Here is a 20,780-nt window from a genome sequence, read left to right on the forward strand (position 1 = left end):
GCATGGATGCTGGGCCAGCCAATGGCTGGAGGGATGAGGTGCAAATGCTGGCCAGGGGGTAGCTGCTGGAGTAAAGGCCAGCATACTATGAATAGGGCGCTGGCACACACAGACTCCAAAGGGCCTCTGGAGCTGAACTGTGACTGGGAAACAGCTAAGCCTCCAGGATTCCACAAACATAGTATTTTTAAGTGGGAGAAGGATTCTAGGTGTATCCTTGAACTTATCTGGCAGGGCCATTTGGTGTTTTAAAGGAAATGGGCTTTGAGTCAGAAGCCTGTTGTTTTTCCAAAATTGTATAGCCTTTAAACAAAAGACCCTTTCCCCCTTTTCACCAAACCTCTACCTCTGAAGTTTATGGGTGGTGGGGAGCAGAACCCCGCATGGCTGCACAGTAACAGCGCTAGATGTTCTGTCTAAATACTTCATTCTTCAGGAAGGACCTAGGAGTTGTGAGTTCCCTCATGACTTTACATTGGTGTGCCAGATGTGGGGTTTCTGGTGATAATGTGTCTCACTCTTTCCTACCCATTTCAGTGAGGACATTTCCTTATTCATCCAATGTGTAGGGGCCACTGAGCTGAATTTCTTTCAGAAAGGATTTCTCTCTTTACAGGTATATGTTTGGTGTGTCTGTGTGTCTTGGGGCCTACCAGGTCACCACCTCGGCCCAGAAGCTCAGTAACTCACATTTTTATAACTTTAGCCCCAAATTCTCCCATCTCCGACCTCCACAACCTCCGCTCTTAATTTTTTGGAAAGATTTCAAGTCTGCCCACAAACATTATTATTTTTTTAATTATACTTTCTGGAATAGTGGATCAGGTCAAAGACAAGTTATCTGAGTTTCCTCCCCTCTCCTCGGATCTAATCCATTGCATGTCTTCTTAATTCTACCTTCAAAATATATCCTGAAACCTACGACTTCTCATTGTCTTACGTCCAAGTCACCATCACTTCTTGTCTCTACTCTGATAAAAACTGCTTCACTTGCCTCATTGCTTCTACTCTTGTACTTCTATACTCTTTTCTACAGAAAGAAGTCTCATAAAAACCATACAACAAATCATTTCACTCCCTTCTTGAAATTTGTCACTTTCAGAACAAAATCTAAATTTCTTATCAAGTCCTACAATGCATAAATGATCTGGGGCTTGGCTGTCTCTCCATCTTCACCCTCCTATATTCAACTCACCTCTCCTGCCACTCATGCTTTTTTTAAAATTTATTTTTAGATGGAGGGGAAGGGAGGTAGAAAGAGGGAGAGAAACATGAATGTGTGGTTGCTTATCATGTGTGCCCTACTGGGGACCTGGCCCACAACCCACACATATACCCTAGACGCAAATCAAACCAGTGACTCTTTGGTTCACAGGCCAGTACTCAGTCCACTGGGCCACGACAGCCAGGGCTTCCCACCAGTCATTCTACTTCAGTAACACCAGCTCTTTCTGCAATGTGCTTACTATCTCAGGGCTTTTATAATTGCTCTTCTTTAACTCAGTTATTTTACCTTCAGGCAGTGTTGCCAGATAAAAAAAAACAGCATTCTGAGTTACATTTGAATTTCAGATTAAAAAATATGTTATTATAAAATAACTAAAAAGTTTTATAAAATAACTATAAAGTTTAGACATATCTCAAATATCCCACAAGTAGATAGTAGGTATACAGTATGTATTTGATAAATAAAATAGAAGATATTCAGTAAAGTAACACATGTAGTGACTGGTTAGAAACACTACAGACATAAAATACAAACTTAAAGGCTTAATTGTCATTGTACCAGGAGGATCTCCCAAGTTCTAGTTCAGTATTAATGTGATGGGATAGAAAATTAGAACACAAACAATACCCACTAATGCATTAAGGGTATATTTTATCAAAGAAACTATATTAATGTAAAAATTATTCTAGACATGTATTATGAAAAGTAAAATATTCTCTTTGGCTTGATTCTATTGTCTTTATTTTTATATTTTGCAGGGTCTTTTTTTTTTTTCATTTCCACTATGATGATGAGATATATATATTTCAGTCTGGGAGGTAGTAGTTTAGGTAAGTTATTTAAAGTCCCTGAAGTCTGTAAGTTGATTCACACTAAAAAATTCTGCCTCTTCAATTTCCTGATCATGTTTTCTCATGTGTTTTGCATGGGCAAGCACGTATACCCAGACTTGAAATTATTCTATGAAAGTAAATTATGAGCTACGGTCTAAAAAAGTTCTAAATCACAAATGCACTGATATGGGAGAAACTTTTTAGCATTTCTCTGCCTTAAAGGTATCAAACTCCCACTACATCATGACTAGAAAAATCAAGTCTGATTTTTAAACATTACTATAGTAGAAAATACAAGATTGTTTCAGTGTGATACATTAACACAGAAAAAGGATGTGGTGCCAATATTTTATACAATATTTTATTCATATACAGGGGCGTGCAAAAGTAGTTTTACAGTTGTGAGTACATGTGTTTATTCTTATTATTTACTAATTGCTGTATTATTTATTTATATTACAGCTATAAACCTACTTTATCCCACCCCTGTATGTAGGTATTTTAAAATATAATAATTTAATTAGATTTCCTTCTAGGGGTATCTCTCAAAGGGTTCATAATAAAGATACCACTGAAAATTCCTTATATCTATTTTCTTTTCAATTACTCATTAGAGAACCAACATCTAAACCATAGTCATATGCATAAGATTTTGCCCAAAGGCTAACTTCTTAAGACCATGTATACTGGGGTCTTGAGACCCCAGTCTTTTCCATTTGCCCACACTAAACAAGTATTACTAAACTGTTACTCAGGCTTTCTTTCAACAACCAGGACCTGCAGGTGACCAAATACACATATTAAGAATAAAATGATTTTTAATTTATTTAATTAAGTTTATAAGTAATTTTTCACAAAAGAAAATTTTCTGGTCATTTGACCAAGAAGTTTTTGCTTTCTCTTAGAATCATATTTTCTTCAAAAGGCAAATCACTGGTGAAGACATCTACCAAATAACAGCTAACTTTGAATTTAGATAGATCCATACTTAACTCACCCATTGCAGCTTCAAAGGGAAATCTATAAACTCCCCAACAAATAATTTGTTTTCCTATGCAGTACCTTAACATACTTACACATTAACTTAGGAGGTAGGTACCATATTTTAAAATTATTTAAATATATGCATGTATGTATATTTCTGCATAATAATTTTTCATGTACCAAATCATGTGTTTTTATAACAGGTTTGAACAAAATAATGAACTTCCTCAGTGGCACATACTTGTATTGGCTCGCTTCAATTTCAATTTTTCTTTGATAGACAAACTTTATTTGTCTTTTGTGCTTCTTTACCACTTCGGTCTTGATAAAGCTATTGTCAAAACGTCTCATTTGAACACTAATGTTTTAATAAAATCCTCATTGTATGGGGCTTCATAATTTGATTCCTATAATATATATTCCTTTTGGACTACACAGGGTATAAGGGTCTTTGCTTTAGACTGAGTCACTCTTTATTTTTATTTTTAACTTCATTTATTTTTAGAGAGGAGAAGGAAGGGAGAAAGTGAGGGAAATATTAATGTGCAGTTGCTTCTTGCGCACCCCCTTCTGGGGACCTGGCCTACAACCCAGGCATGTGCCCTGACTGGGAATCCAACAGGTGAAACTTTGGTTTGCAGGATGGTACTCAATCCACGGAGCTACACTAGCCAGGGCCAGAGCCACTCTTTAGATACTTGGAAAGCTATCACCCTTTAGAAGATGATACCACTATCTCAGCTTTTTTGTAAGCATAATCTAATCCACACAAATTCTTAGTTACAGATGGACTAACATTGAAGTTTAGATTTTACATTTATTGGTCCTAAATGTGGGGAAGAACTGCCAATTAATTTCTCAGTTGTTTTTCTGGGAAGGGAGATGAATATTTTGTTATTTATATCAACTTTCTATTGTTTCAGAGAAGACACTTCCTTTGCTATCATTACAACAGCACTCAAATCGCATAGACTAGGTTCACCGATCCGCAGCAGTGACTGTATTTTTAAAACCCAGATGCCAAGCCTTGTTACCCTAAAGGATATGTCACCTACACCATCTTCCAAGACTCCCATTACGTATTCCTCAAGGGCAATAGAACATCGAGGAATCCCAGGTGTGCTCTTTTCATCTTTCAAAAGTTATTTCATTTAAATATATCGATCCTATCCAGTTAGGTCCACGCTGGTATTTATTTTCTGGTTAAATTTATAGTTAGGGTAAAAGATAAAGATATTTCATAGGAAAATTTAAGATTATATTTTGGTAGGTATTAGGTAAGAATAATTAACTCATTGTTACCTACAGATTTTTAAGGTAAAGGTAACATGGAAAGTGATTCATTCAAAGGTAACATGGAAAGTTGAAGCATGATAGAGGGAAGTAAATTGTTGAATAAATGGTAAATTTTTACACTATTCTTTTCCTATAAAATATAACGGAATTGTTTTTTGCCCTTCAGCTTTAGTTTGCTCATTTCTATTACGATTACAAATAGGGACAAGTATAGAAAATGTGGTTTTTACAACACTTTTAATATGTAAATGGTATGATTACCTATGTGATTTTCTCTAAGGAAACAATTCTTGAAGGATTCAATAATATTTCAAATAGCTACCTAGATATCAATTTAAAAATATGTTCATACAGAGAGATAATTTAATATTTTTTTAGTATTTAGAACAGGTAGGTTTTTTTCACTGAAATGTTTTTTGCCGTGAAAACCATTATTTTATTATTCCTGGACAAATTCAGTTGTTTTCTAAATATCCCTCTGCTACTCCACCTTTTTCCTCCTCTGATAAGCTTGCTCCATTCACAGTAATGGCCACATCTCCATCTAGTGGTATCCTAATCAATGAACACCTGGACAGCAATGATGAAAGAACACAACCGAAGCTGTTCTGGTGACTAACATGGTGAATCGACAGCATTAGAAAATAAACTGCAAAACTATGAATGGAACCCTGAACAGAAACTCAGGCCCTAAAGCGTCTAGTTAGACATTACTGATTGTAAAGTTCAGATAAATGACAAAAGGTTAATAAATAATCATAATTTTGCTCTGGATAATGTAAGTGATGTTAAGTAAAATAAACTCAGCAGCTGGAAGCACTTATAACAAAATATTTAAATAAGAGCATCGATATCTTAGTAGTAAAATCCTAACAAGTAATTTAAACCATGTTTGTTTAAAAAAAGAAAAACATTAGAATGATCGAGTTATTGATAAAATTAAAGTGGTTCATTAATTTTATGTTAGCATCTTTTGAAAATAAATTGGGATGACCAGCTCTTACAACTGTCCTTAGGATAACTGCCTTTAGTAAAATTTAGACATCTTGAAGCACATACAATTTTTTCTCCACATTGACAATGTTTATTGAAAACCCTATGAGAAAATACTCATTTTTAAATAAATATAGGTTGCTGTTATATTCTGTTTAAGATTAGAAACTTAAGAAACAACATTTGAAATTAGCAATTTACGAAAACAGCAGTAGGACTGGGATTTTTATAATCTGCTTTCAGGACACAGTGCACTTAGGAATATGGATTTTTAAAAAATTTCAAGCCAAACACAAAAACAAATAGAAATTAGAGAAAGTGACTGACCATCCACACCACATGAAAACTTGCGGTAAAATGAAGGTAGGAGCTGACATCATGGGACAGGCACCACTCGCTGTGCATATAAGTTGATCCTATTTATAACGGGCAAAGTAGCAAGTACAGGAAAAAGAAAGAAAACACAGAAAAGAAGACATACAAGATGAGATTTCATGCAATTTGCCGGCAGTTAGCAGTTTATGAGAGCCTCCATCCAGAGCAGATTCACAGTGACCATTGCAAATAAGCGTTACCAAAATATTCCACTGCTGAAGAAACACAAGACATTATTAGCACATTCAGCTACTGAGCAGGAGTTGTACTTTCATACACAATCCACTGTGTAATTTACAGGAACTTGAATTGTTGAAAATTTTTGTCTTAAATATTTACAATGCCCTGATCAGTTTACAGAGTTTCCTAGAGTGACAATATTTTTGAGTAAAGGGTTTTTATATGATCTCTCTTTGATGGCAAACAGCTGATGAGCAGTTTTCCTAATGAGCGACACTACCCTTGGGCCCACAAACAATATCCTTTGGAGAATGATTTGGTACGGGCGAAGCTCCTAAATGTGTAGTAGTTAAAATAACAGAGTCCTCACATCTTTTCTTTATTTAAGTAAAATGAAAAAGAACAATTAGCTGCAACTTTGAATCACTTTCCGTAGCGAAGAAGAATGATCAGTATTCCTTGCGGAGATGACTTAGATTTACTTACTAAAACATCTTGTCTTGTTTTTTTTCTAAGCCTTATTCTCCATCACTAACTAAAAGATCTTGTTTTATTTTTTTTAAGCCTTCTTCTCCATTACTAATTTTATTTCTTCTTTTCTCCAGTTGTAATTTATATTATCTAACTGCATAATGTGTATCTACGGAAATGTAATATATTTGCTGGGACAAAAGTGGCTATGTGTTTTGAGTAGGTAGTATACAGTGGTATGGAAATCTATTCTAAATAAATAAATAACAATCTGTATAGAAGCACATTAATCATTAAATAACTGGGCCTGTTTTCATAATAATCAATTCATACAATGATCATGCTCTATGTTTCCATGCTTACTGGTATACAAGCCACTAAATGCAAAGGCACATCTTGAAGAGTCAGAGAATTGAGGATTATTGTTTATAAAATTAATTTTTTCAGTGGGCAGGTCTTTTGTGGTCTTTGTGTTTGAGAATACATTTGAAAAGCATAAAATGGATTATGGACGCAGTAAGTCAGAATTTTCCTACAGGACAGACCTATAGAAAAATTAGCAGTATATTTAAATAACATATATGAAATACGCTCTGTAAAATTTTATCAACTTAACCCTACTGACCTTGTCTAATTTCAACAGTATAAAAATTAATACTTTTACCTTTCCACTTTTTGATTGTTGTTCAAGTACAGTTTAAAAGAATTAGTATAAATCTCATAGGTAATAGATCAAGAACAAAAAAAGTAGAATTATATAATAATTGGACAATGGCTGTTTAATAAGTTTTTAAATACCCTGAATGAGGACTAAACCAAATCTAATAAAAACTTTTCATACCTTCAAGTTTGGAATAGAAATGAAGGCAGACAACTCATATACCATAAGTAACAGTTATTGCCAGTTACTATTTTTAGAAAGTCTTTGAAAATCATTAGATTAGTAATGTTGGATTACTAATGTTGGATAAGTTTTTAAATACCCTGAATGAGGACTAAACCAAATCTAATAAACACTTTCATATCTTCAAGTTTGGAATAGAAATTAAGGCAGGCAACTCATATACCATAAGTAACAGTTATCTTATTGCCAGTTACTATTTTTAGAAACTCTTTAAAAATCATTAGATTAATAATGTTGGATTATGAGTAAATTGATTGGAATCGTGTTTGAAAGTACAATTTCTTTGAAGAGGACAGATAAAAGAAGCAACTCTTAGCTTATGCTAACCATGAAAAATACTGAAATGAAAAATCGATTTACCAGAAAGTACATCATGTTAATGAGAAACACTATGGCTCCTAAACTTCTTGTGGACAATGACCATTGAGAAAACAAGGATTCTAGCACAGCAAACATTTGCTCTTACCAAGTCATTGTTATCAAAGCAGACGTCAGGCCCTTTTCGGTATCTGGGTTGCTTAACCATATCGCAGGGATTTGGACCATCAGCTAGACACTCGTTAAGGAACATGAAAGCACTCTTTTCTCCCCACACAATTAAAAATAGAAAATGTAATATGTTTATTTCCCAAAGCAAGGAAGAAATACCCGTGCTATTATTTGAGCCCAACACAACCAGTTCAAGTACTTAGGGATTTAAGGAGTTAAACTGCCACACATATTTTTCTTGGCAGAGTAGGGGCTGTGTGAAGAGGTCAACTTTTTAGATTTTTTCCTGTATATGGCTCCTGGCACATAGGAAGCACTCAGTAAAGATCTGTAGAATATAAGCGGATGAAATGTACAGATGATGTAGAGTATGTAAGGCAGGGTCATACTAGTACTGTACACAAGGGAGAACCTGGGTGCACTCTGTTTACTAAGACAGAAACAAAGCCAATTCCTTATAATAAATGTCAATTCCAAACATAGGTGAGAACTGTTTTTTTTTCCCCAAAAAGAGCATGGATAAATGCAAAAATTATAGGTGCTGTACAGAACTTCTGTGTGCAGTGTCTTAATAGCCATTGCATGTCATTTTGCATGTTTACCACCAGAAGTAGTTTTAATGTTATTGGCATTGCAGCTGTAGCATATGAGAGGATTTACTTTTTTTAAGGCCAAATAATATTAGACATGTATATATACCATATCTGACTCTACTTTGGATGACTGACTATTGATAGCTTGTAAGCCACAACACTCCTTTTTCCTTCTGCTCCACATCTGGGCAAGCTGAGAGGGGAGCAGGAGGGCTCCCTCCTTCATCACTGCCTGTGAAGTTCTAAGCATACAAGCCCCAGGCAGCACAGGCAATGAACCCAGCACTGCTGCCTAACCCACCATAAAGATCCCAAGCCAGTTACTACTCCCTGCTCTCTCAAGCCCTTTCAGATCAACTTGGGGACCCCCACTGCTCTGCCCACCAACCTCATCTGTGAGTAAGAAACCTTTCACATTCTTCTGGCAGGTGTGTAACAATATCAGTCTTGACATACAAACTAAATTTTATTTCTGTGAGGTGGTCATTCTATAATATCTTTATGAACATAAACAATGTGGCAAGGTTAAAAATGCATCATTTTATAATAAGACGGCTTTCTATTCCAAACACCTCTAGTGTCAAAGGATACAAGTCTGCTCTGCTTGTATGAGCAGGCGTGTGTCACAGGGACACGTCCCTTTGCTCTCAACCATTATGAATACTAAGTTGGTGTTCATAAGTTTTTCTGCATGAAAGATTCTGTAAAATAAATATAAAAATAACAACATTATCTTTTGTGAAAGAAATAAAAGTCTGTCAAGGATTCTTAATATATTATTAATGAAAGACAAAATATCACATCTTTAAATGCAAAGCATCACCAACACAAACAGTAAAACAGAACGAGAATGATTTTAGAAGACAGACTACAGTGTTTTGTTTATTAGTATGCATATATTACCCCTCTCAAATAAATACTAAAAAACTGCAATAGATGTTTGAAGTGGTTTTTTAAAAATGTTAGTCCTTAATGCAAAATTAGCACTAGTCATTGAAAATCATAGAAAAAAGTTTACTCTACACGTTTAAGGAACTGTGGTATTTATCATGGGAAATATGCCAAAGTTGCCTTATTTTACAGAGAAAAAAACTGGGGGGACCAATATGACTAAACATCTTGCCCAAGTGAATGGCAAAGACTAGTATCACACTGTTCAGCAAAGTTTCTGTTGTCATGGAAATGTTTTTTCTTTGCTCAATATGATAGACCATAAGGCTATGGAGCACCTGAAATGTGACTGGTGTGACTGAAGCACACAATTTTAAAATTAATTAATTGTAATAGATAATTGAAATGGCCACAGTTGGCAATTACTGAACTAGACTGCACAGATATAGACAAAAATCAAGAGCTTCAGATTCCATGAAGTGTTTTTTTCCTGTACATCCTTAGCTGCTTCTGCCTTCTTTAGCAATCATGACAAAATGTAAATATGTTGTAAAAGAGTAATTTTTATGGTTATATATTTTCAAAGAAGTGAGATTTTGCTGTCCACCCCCCTCAGTTGAACTTAGGACACAAGCATGGAACAAATAAAAAGACACAATTCAACCTAATATCTTGATTATATTGATCTTTGTCATTTAATTTAGCCTATTTTTAAGCAACATTACTATTACGGGGCATCAATTAATGAAAGGCCAAAGGACTCAACCTCTTTCTGATGTACCCACAAAACGTGCTGTAATGCTGTTTCCTGAAGTTGCTAGTTTAACGTACTATCTCTAAACAAGATGGCCTGATTTTTCTAAATTCATGCCTGTCTGTCCTGCCCTTCCTTCTCCTTTTCATACCCTCTATCTCCTCCTATGACATAAAAGTTAGCTAAAGTAAGTCATAAAAATCATACTGACCATGTCTACTAAAAGTTCCTGCAAGTTTCAGTTAACCTATTCCTGAAATTGTTTTTTAACTTATAAACTTCTTTTCTAAATCCCTAGCAACCAACAATCCCAGCCCTTGCACATGATCAGATTACCTCAGCTCCTCGTATTTCCCTCCCTTAGGTTAATATTTCTTCTAGAATAGCCAGCCGGCAGTCACTAAAAACCAAGTTAAAAACTCTGCCTTCTAAGCTGCGCCTTTCTGCTCTGTTCTCAGGGCTCCTGTGACGTGGATTATCACCCTCCTCTCAAACTTCAAAACCCCCCTCTTGCCTTTCTCCCCTATCCCATTACAATCAAATTAAATTCTCCGGCTCTCTCCTCAGCAAAAGCAAGATGCTTTATGGATACTGGTGACTAACACAAACCTTGACCTTAGAAAATATTTCCTCCCAGTTCTTCCAGCTTCAAATCAAACATAACTTTAACTCTAAATTTCAGTGAATACTAGAATGGAACACACACCCCTGAATATTTTTATGTAAACCTGTTTATTAACTATATATAAAAATCATATATAGGACTTAGAATGACTCATGTAATCAATCCTAATATTACTAAGTTGAATAATTCTGTAATTTCTGGATAATAGGAAAATTTTAATATGGGTTCTTTTAGACAAAAATTACACTTAAATAATAGAATTTCTCTATGTTCTATTGATTTCTTGACCATATATTATAGTTGAAGGGACTATAACTTATCAAAGTTAGAATTCATTTTAAAAACCTACAGAAAAAGTGAAGCTCTCTAGTGTGTTCACCTTAGAACAGTTACTCATCTCTCTCAGACTCAACAACAATCTGTTATTTTTTTGTATGATTATAAAAGTGAATACAATTTCTTAGTGAAATATTGTAGAAATGGTCCAGAAATGAAGAAAAAAATTACCTGGAACAGTTTCCACAGTCTAACACACCACTGAATGATTTACTATCATTATCGAAGAAATACTGCGTTTGCTCAGTAATGCAACTCTGCTTTGACAGAGAGGCTGCAAAGTCATCGTCTTCCATCTCAACTGTGGGGAAACAGAGACCATCACTACCGTGAGGGGCACTACAGGGCAGTCCCTCAGCGCCTTCCCTTCTCACGGAGCAAAACAACTGGAGAAGGGCAGGCGCCTTGACCGGCCTGTTCACTGCTACGTAATATACTGGCAGCCCGTAATAGGTACCCCCCCAATTTCAAAAGAATAAATTAATTCAAATATACAGCAGCTACAAAACACAGGCCAATTGGAGATAGGAAAGTTTCGACAATAGATAAAAAAAAAATGTACTTGAAAAGTAACTAAATAAAATTTAATATTAAAAAAAAAGATTTGAACCTACAAGCGTCAAATAGATGACCTCTCTCTCTCTCTCACACTCTCTCTCTCTCTCTCTTTTTCTCTCTCTCACTCACACACACACTTCTCACTGAGCTATTTTAAATTCAGCAGATACAGAAAGAACATTATTATTATTATGATGATGATGATGATACAATATCTGAGCATTTACGTACCTGCCTCAAGGAGTCGTGGAAAAGTCAAACTCAAGATAAACTGCTGAAGAATAGACCTGAATTTTAAATATGAGTAATTATTTATAAAAATCTACATAGTTCCCTTCTAAGTTACATAATAAAACCTGAGGACTTTTTCATATTCATATAAACACAGTTATTTTTCATTATTCTGGGGAAAATTGTGAATTTGCTAATAAAAAGCTTAGAAGCATTTGACATAATTATTTCTTAAATTATACAAAACATTGTAAAGGTTTCTGCTGAAGTCACGAAGTGAAATGGTTTAGGACCAAATGAGGGACACGTGTGGGGAGGGGTGGGACCTTGAAGAGGGGAAAGGGGTTTCACAAGCAGGATTTTCTCTTTCTTTTGGTTTTTAAGATTCTGATGGAAGAACCCTAAAAACAAATAAAAATGACATTGTGCCATGGGTGTATAAACTATTACTAATATAGAATATATTGGTAAATACATAATGTGACATTTATGAAATAAAATATGCATACCATATATATGGCATAAGACATTTGTTTTATAGTAAAAAACAATAAATATTAGATAGTATGATATATTCATTGGGAACTGCATTTAATAAAAGAAAGGTGGATGGTGAGGAGGGAGATATGCTAGTCAAAAATAACATAAAGGCAATCAAGTATTTCAGAAGCAATATACGTTTTAGAAAACCTATGTAAATTAATATATAAATCTCATTTTCACAACATGAAGGACAATTTTCAAATTTTTTTCCACAAAATTCTTTTAAATATAAAATCTCTGCACTTTATAATCACTTGATTTTAGCTGGGAAAGCCTCAACATCAAATGAATGTTAGAGATTAACCTACATGGGATAGGCTTGGAAAATGCAGCAGGGCACTGATACAAAAGAAATGGGCGGGAAAGAAGGGAGGGAGAGGAAGGGTCCCAGACACAACAGGAGCTCTAGTTACTTGACTAACCAGAACTAAACAATGACACATTTGATCTTCCAGACTCTTGACAGTGTCTCACTAAATAGTTTAAATGTCTCATTTTCATAGGTGAGAGGGTGAAGAAGGGAGGGGAATGGATTCATGAAAAGAAAGAATGAGATCTATTTCAGCAAGATGATGCCCCTAAAACTATGCCAGCCTTTGTGTGAATGGCAAGAGGTATAAAGATGAGCCATCATGTCACGAATTGGTCAATGAAAAAATATAATTTGGATATTAAAGGCAAAAGTAGGAGAGATATATGGACCTAAAATTTAAGGAATTGAGTTTAATATGAGAAAAAAACAAGTGAAAAGAGTTTCAAAGGACCCATAGAAAAAAGATGCCTCTGAAGAGGCTGAAGTTGGCAAGAGCGTAACAGTGTTTTCATATTAAAGAAATGAATAATTGTAACAGCTTTACACTGATCACTTCGGAAAAACTATATGTAAGCATTACTAATATGTGCTATTGGAAATAAAAAAGTAACTTCCATACTATTTACATGTCACAAAATCCATTTGCATCAAATTCTTTACTATTTGACATTTTCCTCTCATCACCAATTAAAACACAGTTTTGACTTACCAGGCCGCAGCAGTGGCCCACCAGCCAATGTGTAATATGTCCGCTATTGATGGCTAGAAAATACCACAAAAAAAAAATCACTGCATTAATCTACGCCTAGTGTCTCTTAGAGAGGCAGTGGTGACTTGGGTGTTACTGACCACGTATGCTGAGCGATGCCCTGCTCCTTGCTTTGGTGCAGCACCAGGCTCACACACTGACTGATAATCGTAAGATTTGTTAAAAGCGTAGACCGATATATTAACCAGGTGTTTCATCAAACTTGGATCAATCTCTCCAAAAAATCTTCCAATCTAGCACAGAAAAAAACAACATAAAGTTTCAAATTAAAGTCAAATATTAACACCTAACCAGATGATGAAAAATAAATAATACAAAGAACTATGTACTAAAGACAGTCAGGAGCTTTAAGAGAAAGCAAGCAATAAACCAGGATATGACACTCTGGACACATGCAAATGAACTTCAGTGTTCTTACTACTCAATGGCTCTGTGAGATATTTGTGCAAGGAATATATGCCATTTACTCAGCTTTAAGGATACAATCAAATGTAGCATAAATGTAAAAAATGGATGGGACTTAGGAAAGTAAGATACTTGTAGGGACTGTACTGAACTGAAGTGAGTTCCATGTACGGGGACAACCTCTAGGGTAACCCTGGAGAATTAATTTAGAGTTTAATCTAAATTCCAGCCCATAAACACTGTAGATTCAGAAATAAATTTAGTTGGCAACAAATTCTACTTTGTTCAGAAAACTGTGTGAACCAAATAGCTTATGTGCTGCCAACTTGCAAATCTGGAAATAGAAAGTTCAGCTGTTTCACACCAGTCATATTTAAGTTAGACACTATCAATTGATAAATACTTAATATATGGAAATGTTCTAAATTTCTGAGAGATCAAAAATAAAAAGTTCATACCATGTCAAGATCCTTAGCTATATGTTTAAATTACTGTGAAAGGAAACTTAACATAAGAAAACCTAGATTTATAATGGATTTCTTAATGATTTATATCATATTAAGCACTTTAGAATTTATAAGAAAAATACAACTAGTCATCAAGTTCTATGATGGTATAGAGGAGTTTTGTAATGTTGATCAGGGAAATACACTTTGTAACCTTAGTTCTTTCCTCTTTAGATACATACCTGGTTAGTATAATCATCATGATTTGCCATTAAAAGAAATCCACCATCATCAAGAATCACACAATCCATTACCTATTAAAATAACAGTAGCAGTGAACACATTTTTTAGGAAGGTTAGAAGGTTACTTTATTGGTACTCCATTATATATTTAGATGATTATAACAACAAGAGGAGAAAAATTCAAATTGCTATGTCTTCTCTTGAACATATATGCTTAAGGGATTCTGATGAAATAAATTAAGGGCATACATAGATTCATATCAATCCCTCAGGAATACTGATCCCTTGGTATTCTACCACTTACCCATCCAGTTAAAACTGTCAGCTCAGTCTTAACAAATCATAAGAAAAAATCAGAAGTATCTTTTTGGCCACTCCAAAGTCATCTGAATGAGCTGCTAAATTGTATAGATCAAAATATTTAATAATGTATAATTATTTTAAGCACATATTCACAATTTTGCAAAGAATATTTTTAAATGAGGTTTAGTCACTATGCTTCACAAACTTTAAAAAAACCCAGCAGCCTGAGGATATTTATTACTGTTATATTAAAAATAGTTGGTTGAATGATTTTAGATTAAAAAAATAACAAGAAATGCCTGTGACTAAGAACAAAACTTTAACTCTGAAATATAGAATGAGATCCCACCTAGTTTAAATCATGTTTAAAGGCAGAATCAATTTAATCAATTTTATTTTATAAAAATCACAATTTATATCATAGTTTTCAGAGTTGGAGACGTGTGCATTCCATTTTCCTCCTGTGAAAGCAGCTTACTAATAACCTTTGCTCTAAAATCATAGTTTTCATAACCTATGTTTACAAAGGCTGTAAAATAGACAAACTAAACAATTAAGTTATTGGCTTATATTTTTGATGACTACAAATGGTAAAATGAAATAAACCCCTGGGTTCCACTGGAAATACACACACACAGATAAGGTGACTACAAGAGTGGAATTCATCCTTCTTCGTTCGTTTTAGGAATAATTCATCTAGTATCATTCTTCAAGCATCGTCAGCATTTATCAAAGGCCACATTTGCTCTTTCACTCTCTCAATCAGAAATAAAATAGAAGACAATGGAAAATTCTGGTCCATGTTAGGGGAACTTTATAATAAAGCATATAATTCCTAGGTTTAGTTAAAAAACATTTCTCATTATTGTAAATGCAGTGTTGGACAAATTCAGAGAAAGTACAGAAGATGAGGAGAGACTCTTTGCTAACAAATGCACTTTGGTTAGAAACTCTCCTTCCAGGAACAGGGGTAAAGATCAATATGTACAAAAGAATCTAACACAATTGAGATAGAAGAGGGTACAGTCCATATTGATATGGCTTTATTATAATTTTCTATAATGAATTAATCTTTTTTAATCTTTTAAAAAACAGAAGCATTTAAAGTCAGGTATTAAAAGCATTTAGTTCAATTTTTTACCTATAAATTAGTTCACAACTCTGAAGAGTAATGTTTTAGCATTTCATTAAAATTTCCCTGCATTGTATTTTATCATAAAATCTTAGCAAGAGTAACAAAAAATATATAGTTAGAATTTTTATTTTAAAGTTTTCTTACATCACTGTTTCTTTTGCAGTCACAAACTGGACCAGCACACTGAAAGACAAAGTACAATTATCATCTCATTTTTAAAATTGAATTTTAATTATTTCATATTATTACTATGTTCCAATTATAAATCAGACTAATTTATATAGTGTAAGTAATATTAAATATTGGTCTAGTCCATAATATAAAAGATAATTACTTCATCTTTAAAATTAGAAAATAACAATTAATAGATATCTACACTAGCATTTCAAATTATAACATTGAAATATTTTTCTTTTTATGTTTATTAATTGATTAAACAACACCATCTCTGAAAAATACCAAATCATAATTTTATTTCAATGTACTGGCACTGCAAGTTTCTTTTGCCAGCATCTGTATAAGATTTTACTTTTTATTTTCTTATTTACATTTGAGTTATTAAATATATAACAAAATAATATATTTTTAAAAATTATCTTACCGGATCCCTGATCGATGTTTTGGTGAAATTCTCTATCCAAGAATTTACATCAATTTTAATTCCAACAACTGAAAAATTATGTAAAATAAAAATTTATATATACATTAAAAATGTAGCTTAGATTCTCACATATTTTTCCTCTCATATTTGAAAATTCTTGAGCAGGCAAATTAAGTTTCTTGAGATAAAATTTAACTTTAGCTATATATTGAAAAGTTGACTTGAACTAATTAAAAAAAACTGCAGTTTATATTCACAACACAGTAGCCATTTGCCACAACCTAGACAATTAACTAATAAAGATGGGAAGCTAAAAATAAATGATAGTGTTAGGAATAGCCTTATAAATATAAGGTCATTCAAGCAGAATCTGTGAAGAGTCTTCCCTAACCCAGCCAATGCCTGCAATAGGTGCTTAAGAAATGTGTGCTGAAGACTGAATAGATGAGAAAATGGGAAGATGAGAGGGTGGGAGTGGAAGAATGAATGAATGTCTGAGAGAATAACTAAGTAAATAAAAGCAATTGAGTGAATGAGGGTGGGGTGAATTGGTTACTAAGTGAGGGAGTGAATCGACCTATGTAGTGGAACCAATGAGGGATAAAACTGCCCTCTGGAGAAGGAAGGCAAGGTATCTACCTTCTCCAGGTGGCCTAATACACACTGTTTGAAAAAAGTCAAATACTGAGTCATACGATGGGAAAAACGTAACTGCGACTTTATTATATATATTTATACAGGCCTATTTCCAATTCCCACTGATGCTCAGTTTTACCAATTGTTGAGTTTCCTCATTCGGTTTGTTTTATTTTAGAAAAAAGTCACTTTCCATCTATTTTATTGGAAGCTTTTAAAAAAAATAGATAGATCTCTGATACCTTTTAAGAGACATGTTATAAATATGCCATAATTTATTTATCTTTTCCCCTAATGATGGAATCTAAACATTCCATGTTTACATCATTATGAATATTCACATGTATTATTCATGTGGCCATGTATTGTTTTGCATATTTGAAAGTGTCTTTCAGGTTGAACTTGTAGTGTGGGACTGCTGGGTAAATCCAGCATTTAGAATTTTGATATGACACTAAATTGATTCCAAAAATTTGTAATTATTATAAACATTGCTATAAAATTGATGTAAACTATTACAAAAATGTGTAATTATATAAACATTGCATAAACATATAGTTTGAAAATTCCTCACCTCTGTATATCATCATTTTATTTTATTCCTAATCTCAAAAAATTTTTTATTTTATTTTATTTTTTTTTTAAATTTTGCCTGTCTTTGACTTTGTTTTGGTTGAAACATTTTGATGGCTTTTCTAATGACCGTTTTCAAGATAAATATTAGGTCACAATTAATTTTGGTCATGTTTATGTATACAATGTATATGCTCACCTGCAGGTTTAAGAAGTTTTCCTTGGATCGATATTTCTACAGCTTTGCTTACCATAATGCCTGATTCATAAGCACCAGGTCCGCTTTCTAAAAAAAAAAATGGAAAAGAGACCTGTCTAGATAAATCAAATAATATTGAATCTCTTTAAACAGGTAGCAATTCTACTATAGATATATGGTATATACCAGGTAATTGAAGTATCCATGACATGATTTATATGAATGAACTTTGGGATGTGAATTATTCAGCTCGGCTGCATCTGTTGCACAACACAATGTGTGCATGCCAAATCTCTGCTTCATGACATGTGCTAAAGTATTAGGAAGGCAGATGAAATGGAAAGATCGATCAGATTCCCCAAACCTGTATTTGTATTTTAGAAGATATATGTCCCTGGACAAAACTCTAAAGTTTTCTAAACTTCAATTTTCCCATGAATGAAAATGAGGAAAAATAATAATTATACCCAGAGAGGTAGAGTAATTAAAAAGTTGGGGGTAAATAACAAAATAAAATATTTTAAAATATGTCTATTATTAATTTCTATAAAAATATATTTAACAAATTGATTAAACTGGAAGAAACTGATTGATTACATTTTAAACATTCATTAAACATTTTCAATATAATTTCACTTTGTGAAATGAGGAATTATCTACATGTGTTTCCATGTGTCGTACATACCTTCAGATAGGCTGTCTCTATGTTCCTGAATAGCTGTTTCCTGTATATGAATTTTACCTCCTCAATTAACTAGATGCTTCTGTCTTTCCAATGTCAGCATGTAGTACATAATTAGTAATGACCATTCTGAGCAATTAACTTACAATATATTGTTTTGGGGGAATGAAGGTAGTAGCAAGAATTTATTTAAAAAAACTGAAAATACTAAATTTCAAAGTACTACTTACTGTTAAAATAAGGGGCAGTGAACACATAGTTATCATTATCAAGACTCCTTTTGTAGAAGCTGTCTTCATATGTTTCTGGGTTTTCTTGCCAATTTTCTCCAGCCCTGAGGAGGAAATGACTCATCATTTTTATTCTTTAATCTAGCTGATAACCTAATTTTCCCTTTGTAGACAAAACTGTAATTTACAGATATGTCTAAGAAATTGAGTGGTGATTGATCAGGTAAATGATACTCATTACTAAGCAATATATCAGATTATAATTATATGAAGGGTCAGAAAAAGCTGACTCTTGGTATTACTTTGCATTTACTAATTAGGTAGTTCTGGTCCAGTGAGTTAATTGGTCAGCCCACTTTGCAGACTGTTCTGAAGATAAAGAGAGATCAGGTCCATTGAAGAACTGTGGGAACAATGAAATGCTGTACAGAGATAGCATATAGGCTATAACCATTATGTTCATTAACTAGGTTAGTTAGTGTCTACAAAGAAAAAATTATTTTAAAATCTTATATATGATAAACAAATGTATCACTGAAGAACATGTAATAGCATTTTAAAAAATAAAATATTTTAATAATGTAAGTACTTTCAACAATGACTCCAATTTAATCTATGAAGAATGATCAGTTTCTCTGAAGAATGGCTTTCTTACAATGTACAGATTTTTGCAGTAATCTTTTCTAATGTACTTCTTTCTATGGACGCTATTTGAACTTACTCTTTGGGATAAACTCTGGTAATCCCACCATCAGTCACAACAAACCGCGCTTTCACTCCCTTGCTGGAACAGAAGACGGAAGAAGGAAATATTTTATTCAACTTATTCTTTTTAAGGTATTAATTTAGAGATTGCTGATACAAGAGAAATAAAACAAATTCCTAAAATACAAAAAGCCAGAGTAAAAAAATCGATAGATGCGATTTCGTTTTACTAGTTAAAATCTAAGAAATAAGTACTTGGAGGGAGGATGCTTAAGAAAGTCATCTCATCATAGGGAGTAATAATTCAGCTGAATTTTGAAGGAGGAATAGGAGTTAACAGGGATGACAGTAAAAGCAGGAATATATCACATATAAAGCAAAGAGTATGTGTAAAAGAAAGCTAATGAAGAATGATTGTGTTTGGTGTGATAAAAGCATAAGGCACAAGGTGAGAAAGAAGAGGAAATAAAGTTTCAAGTGCAAGCGTCTTAAGAATGGTCATCTCATGAATGATGTTGAAATCCATGCTGGAGAGAATCACCTTTAGCCTGGAACTGGATTCTGAAAGCAAGACTGGGAAATGTGAGTTGTATGGAGAATAAACAGGGGGCTGTTGTACGTAGAGAAATGGGAAGCACTAAAGGCATTAAAATCAGTTTCTCTAAGTTCTTGGAAATGGAAATTAGGACTTTGAGTATGAAAAAGAGAGGAAAACATTGTTGGAAATAATATTTAGCATTTGGTGATTGACTGGAAGTGGGGTGAAGAGACTGTAGATGAGAACCATAATCAGATTTCTTGGTTTCTTCACTGGGTTTCTTCACTTGGCTGTTAGGAAGCCGAGTGAGCTCTCACTAGAAAGTAGTTTACCACATATGTTGAAACACGCACAAACATGTCTATTCACACTGCAGTGTATACACTATATTGTAAAGCTGAGTAATGGCAAAGGTTCCTCCAGACACACACCCACAACTGCAAATGCAAGTTGTCAACAATTGCAAAATGATTTTCTTGAGAAATTGTTATTAAAGATAAATAATGAGACAACTGTCAGAGAGGAAGGGTGTTGTGGGGCTGGGTGAAAAGAGTAAAAAGATTAAGCAAAAGCAAAAACAAAAACTTGACACAGACAATAGCCTGGTGATTACTAGAACGAAAGGGGCATTGGGGGAGGTAGAAGAGGGCAAAACAGGGACAAATGATGATGGAGGGAGACTTGACTTGAGGTGATAAACATGCAATGCAATATGGAG

General features: G+C 33.8%; 1 protein-coding gene across 4 annotated transcripts in view; it reads right to left on the reverse strand.

Moving 5' to 3' along the window:
• The window catches only part of CACNA2D1 (calcium voltage-gated channel auxiliary subunit alpha2delta 1), a 461,217-nt gene that overhangs the window by 13,440 nt on the left and 426,997 nt on the right, over positions 1–20,780 (reverse strand). For all 4 annotated transcript variants that reach the window (XM_037139542.2, XM_037139540.2, XM_037139541.2 and 1 more), the window contains 12 exons: positions 19,541–19,603; positions 18,820–18,923; positions 17,908–17,994; positions 16,500–16,567; positions 16,043–16,081; positions 14,460–14,531; positions 13,447–13,599; positions 13,307–13,359; positions 11,742–11,797; positions 11,124–11,253; positions 8,938–9,047; positions 7,731–7,813 (listed from right to left, as the gene is read on the reverse strand). In XM_037139542.2, the coding sequence (XP_036995437.2) occupies positions 7,731–7,813; positions 8,938–9,047; positions 11,124–11,253; positions 11,742–11,797; positions 13,307–13,359; positions 13,447–13,599; positions 14,460–14,531; positions 16,043–16,081; positions 16,500–16,567; positions 17,908–17,994; positions 18,820–18,923; positions 19,541–19,603 (1,018 nt within the window). The remainder of the gene's footprint in view (positions 1–7,730; positions 7,814–8,937; positions 9,048–11,123; positions 11,254–11,741; positions 11,798–13,306; positions 13,360–13,446; positions 13,600–14,459; positions 14,532–16,042; positions 16,082–16,499; positions 16,568–17,907; positions 17,995–18,819; positions 18,924–19,540; positions 19,604–20,780) is intronic.

This window comes from Artibeus jamaicensis, unplaced genomic scaffold (assembly GCF_021234435.1).
Source record: "Artibeus jamaicensis isolate MK-2021 breed Jamaican fruit bat unplaced genomic scaffold, CSHL_Jam_final contig_787, whole genome shotgun sequence".
Classification (NCBI taxonomy): domain Eukaryota; kingdom Metazoa; phylum Chordata; class Mammalia; order Chiroptera; family Phyllostomidae; genus Artibeus; species Artibeus jamaicensis.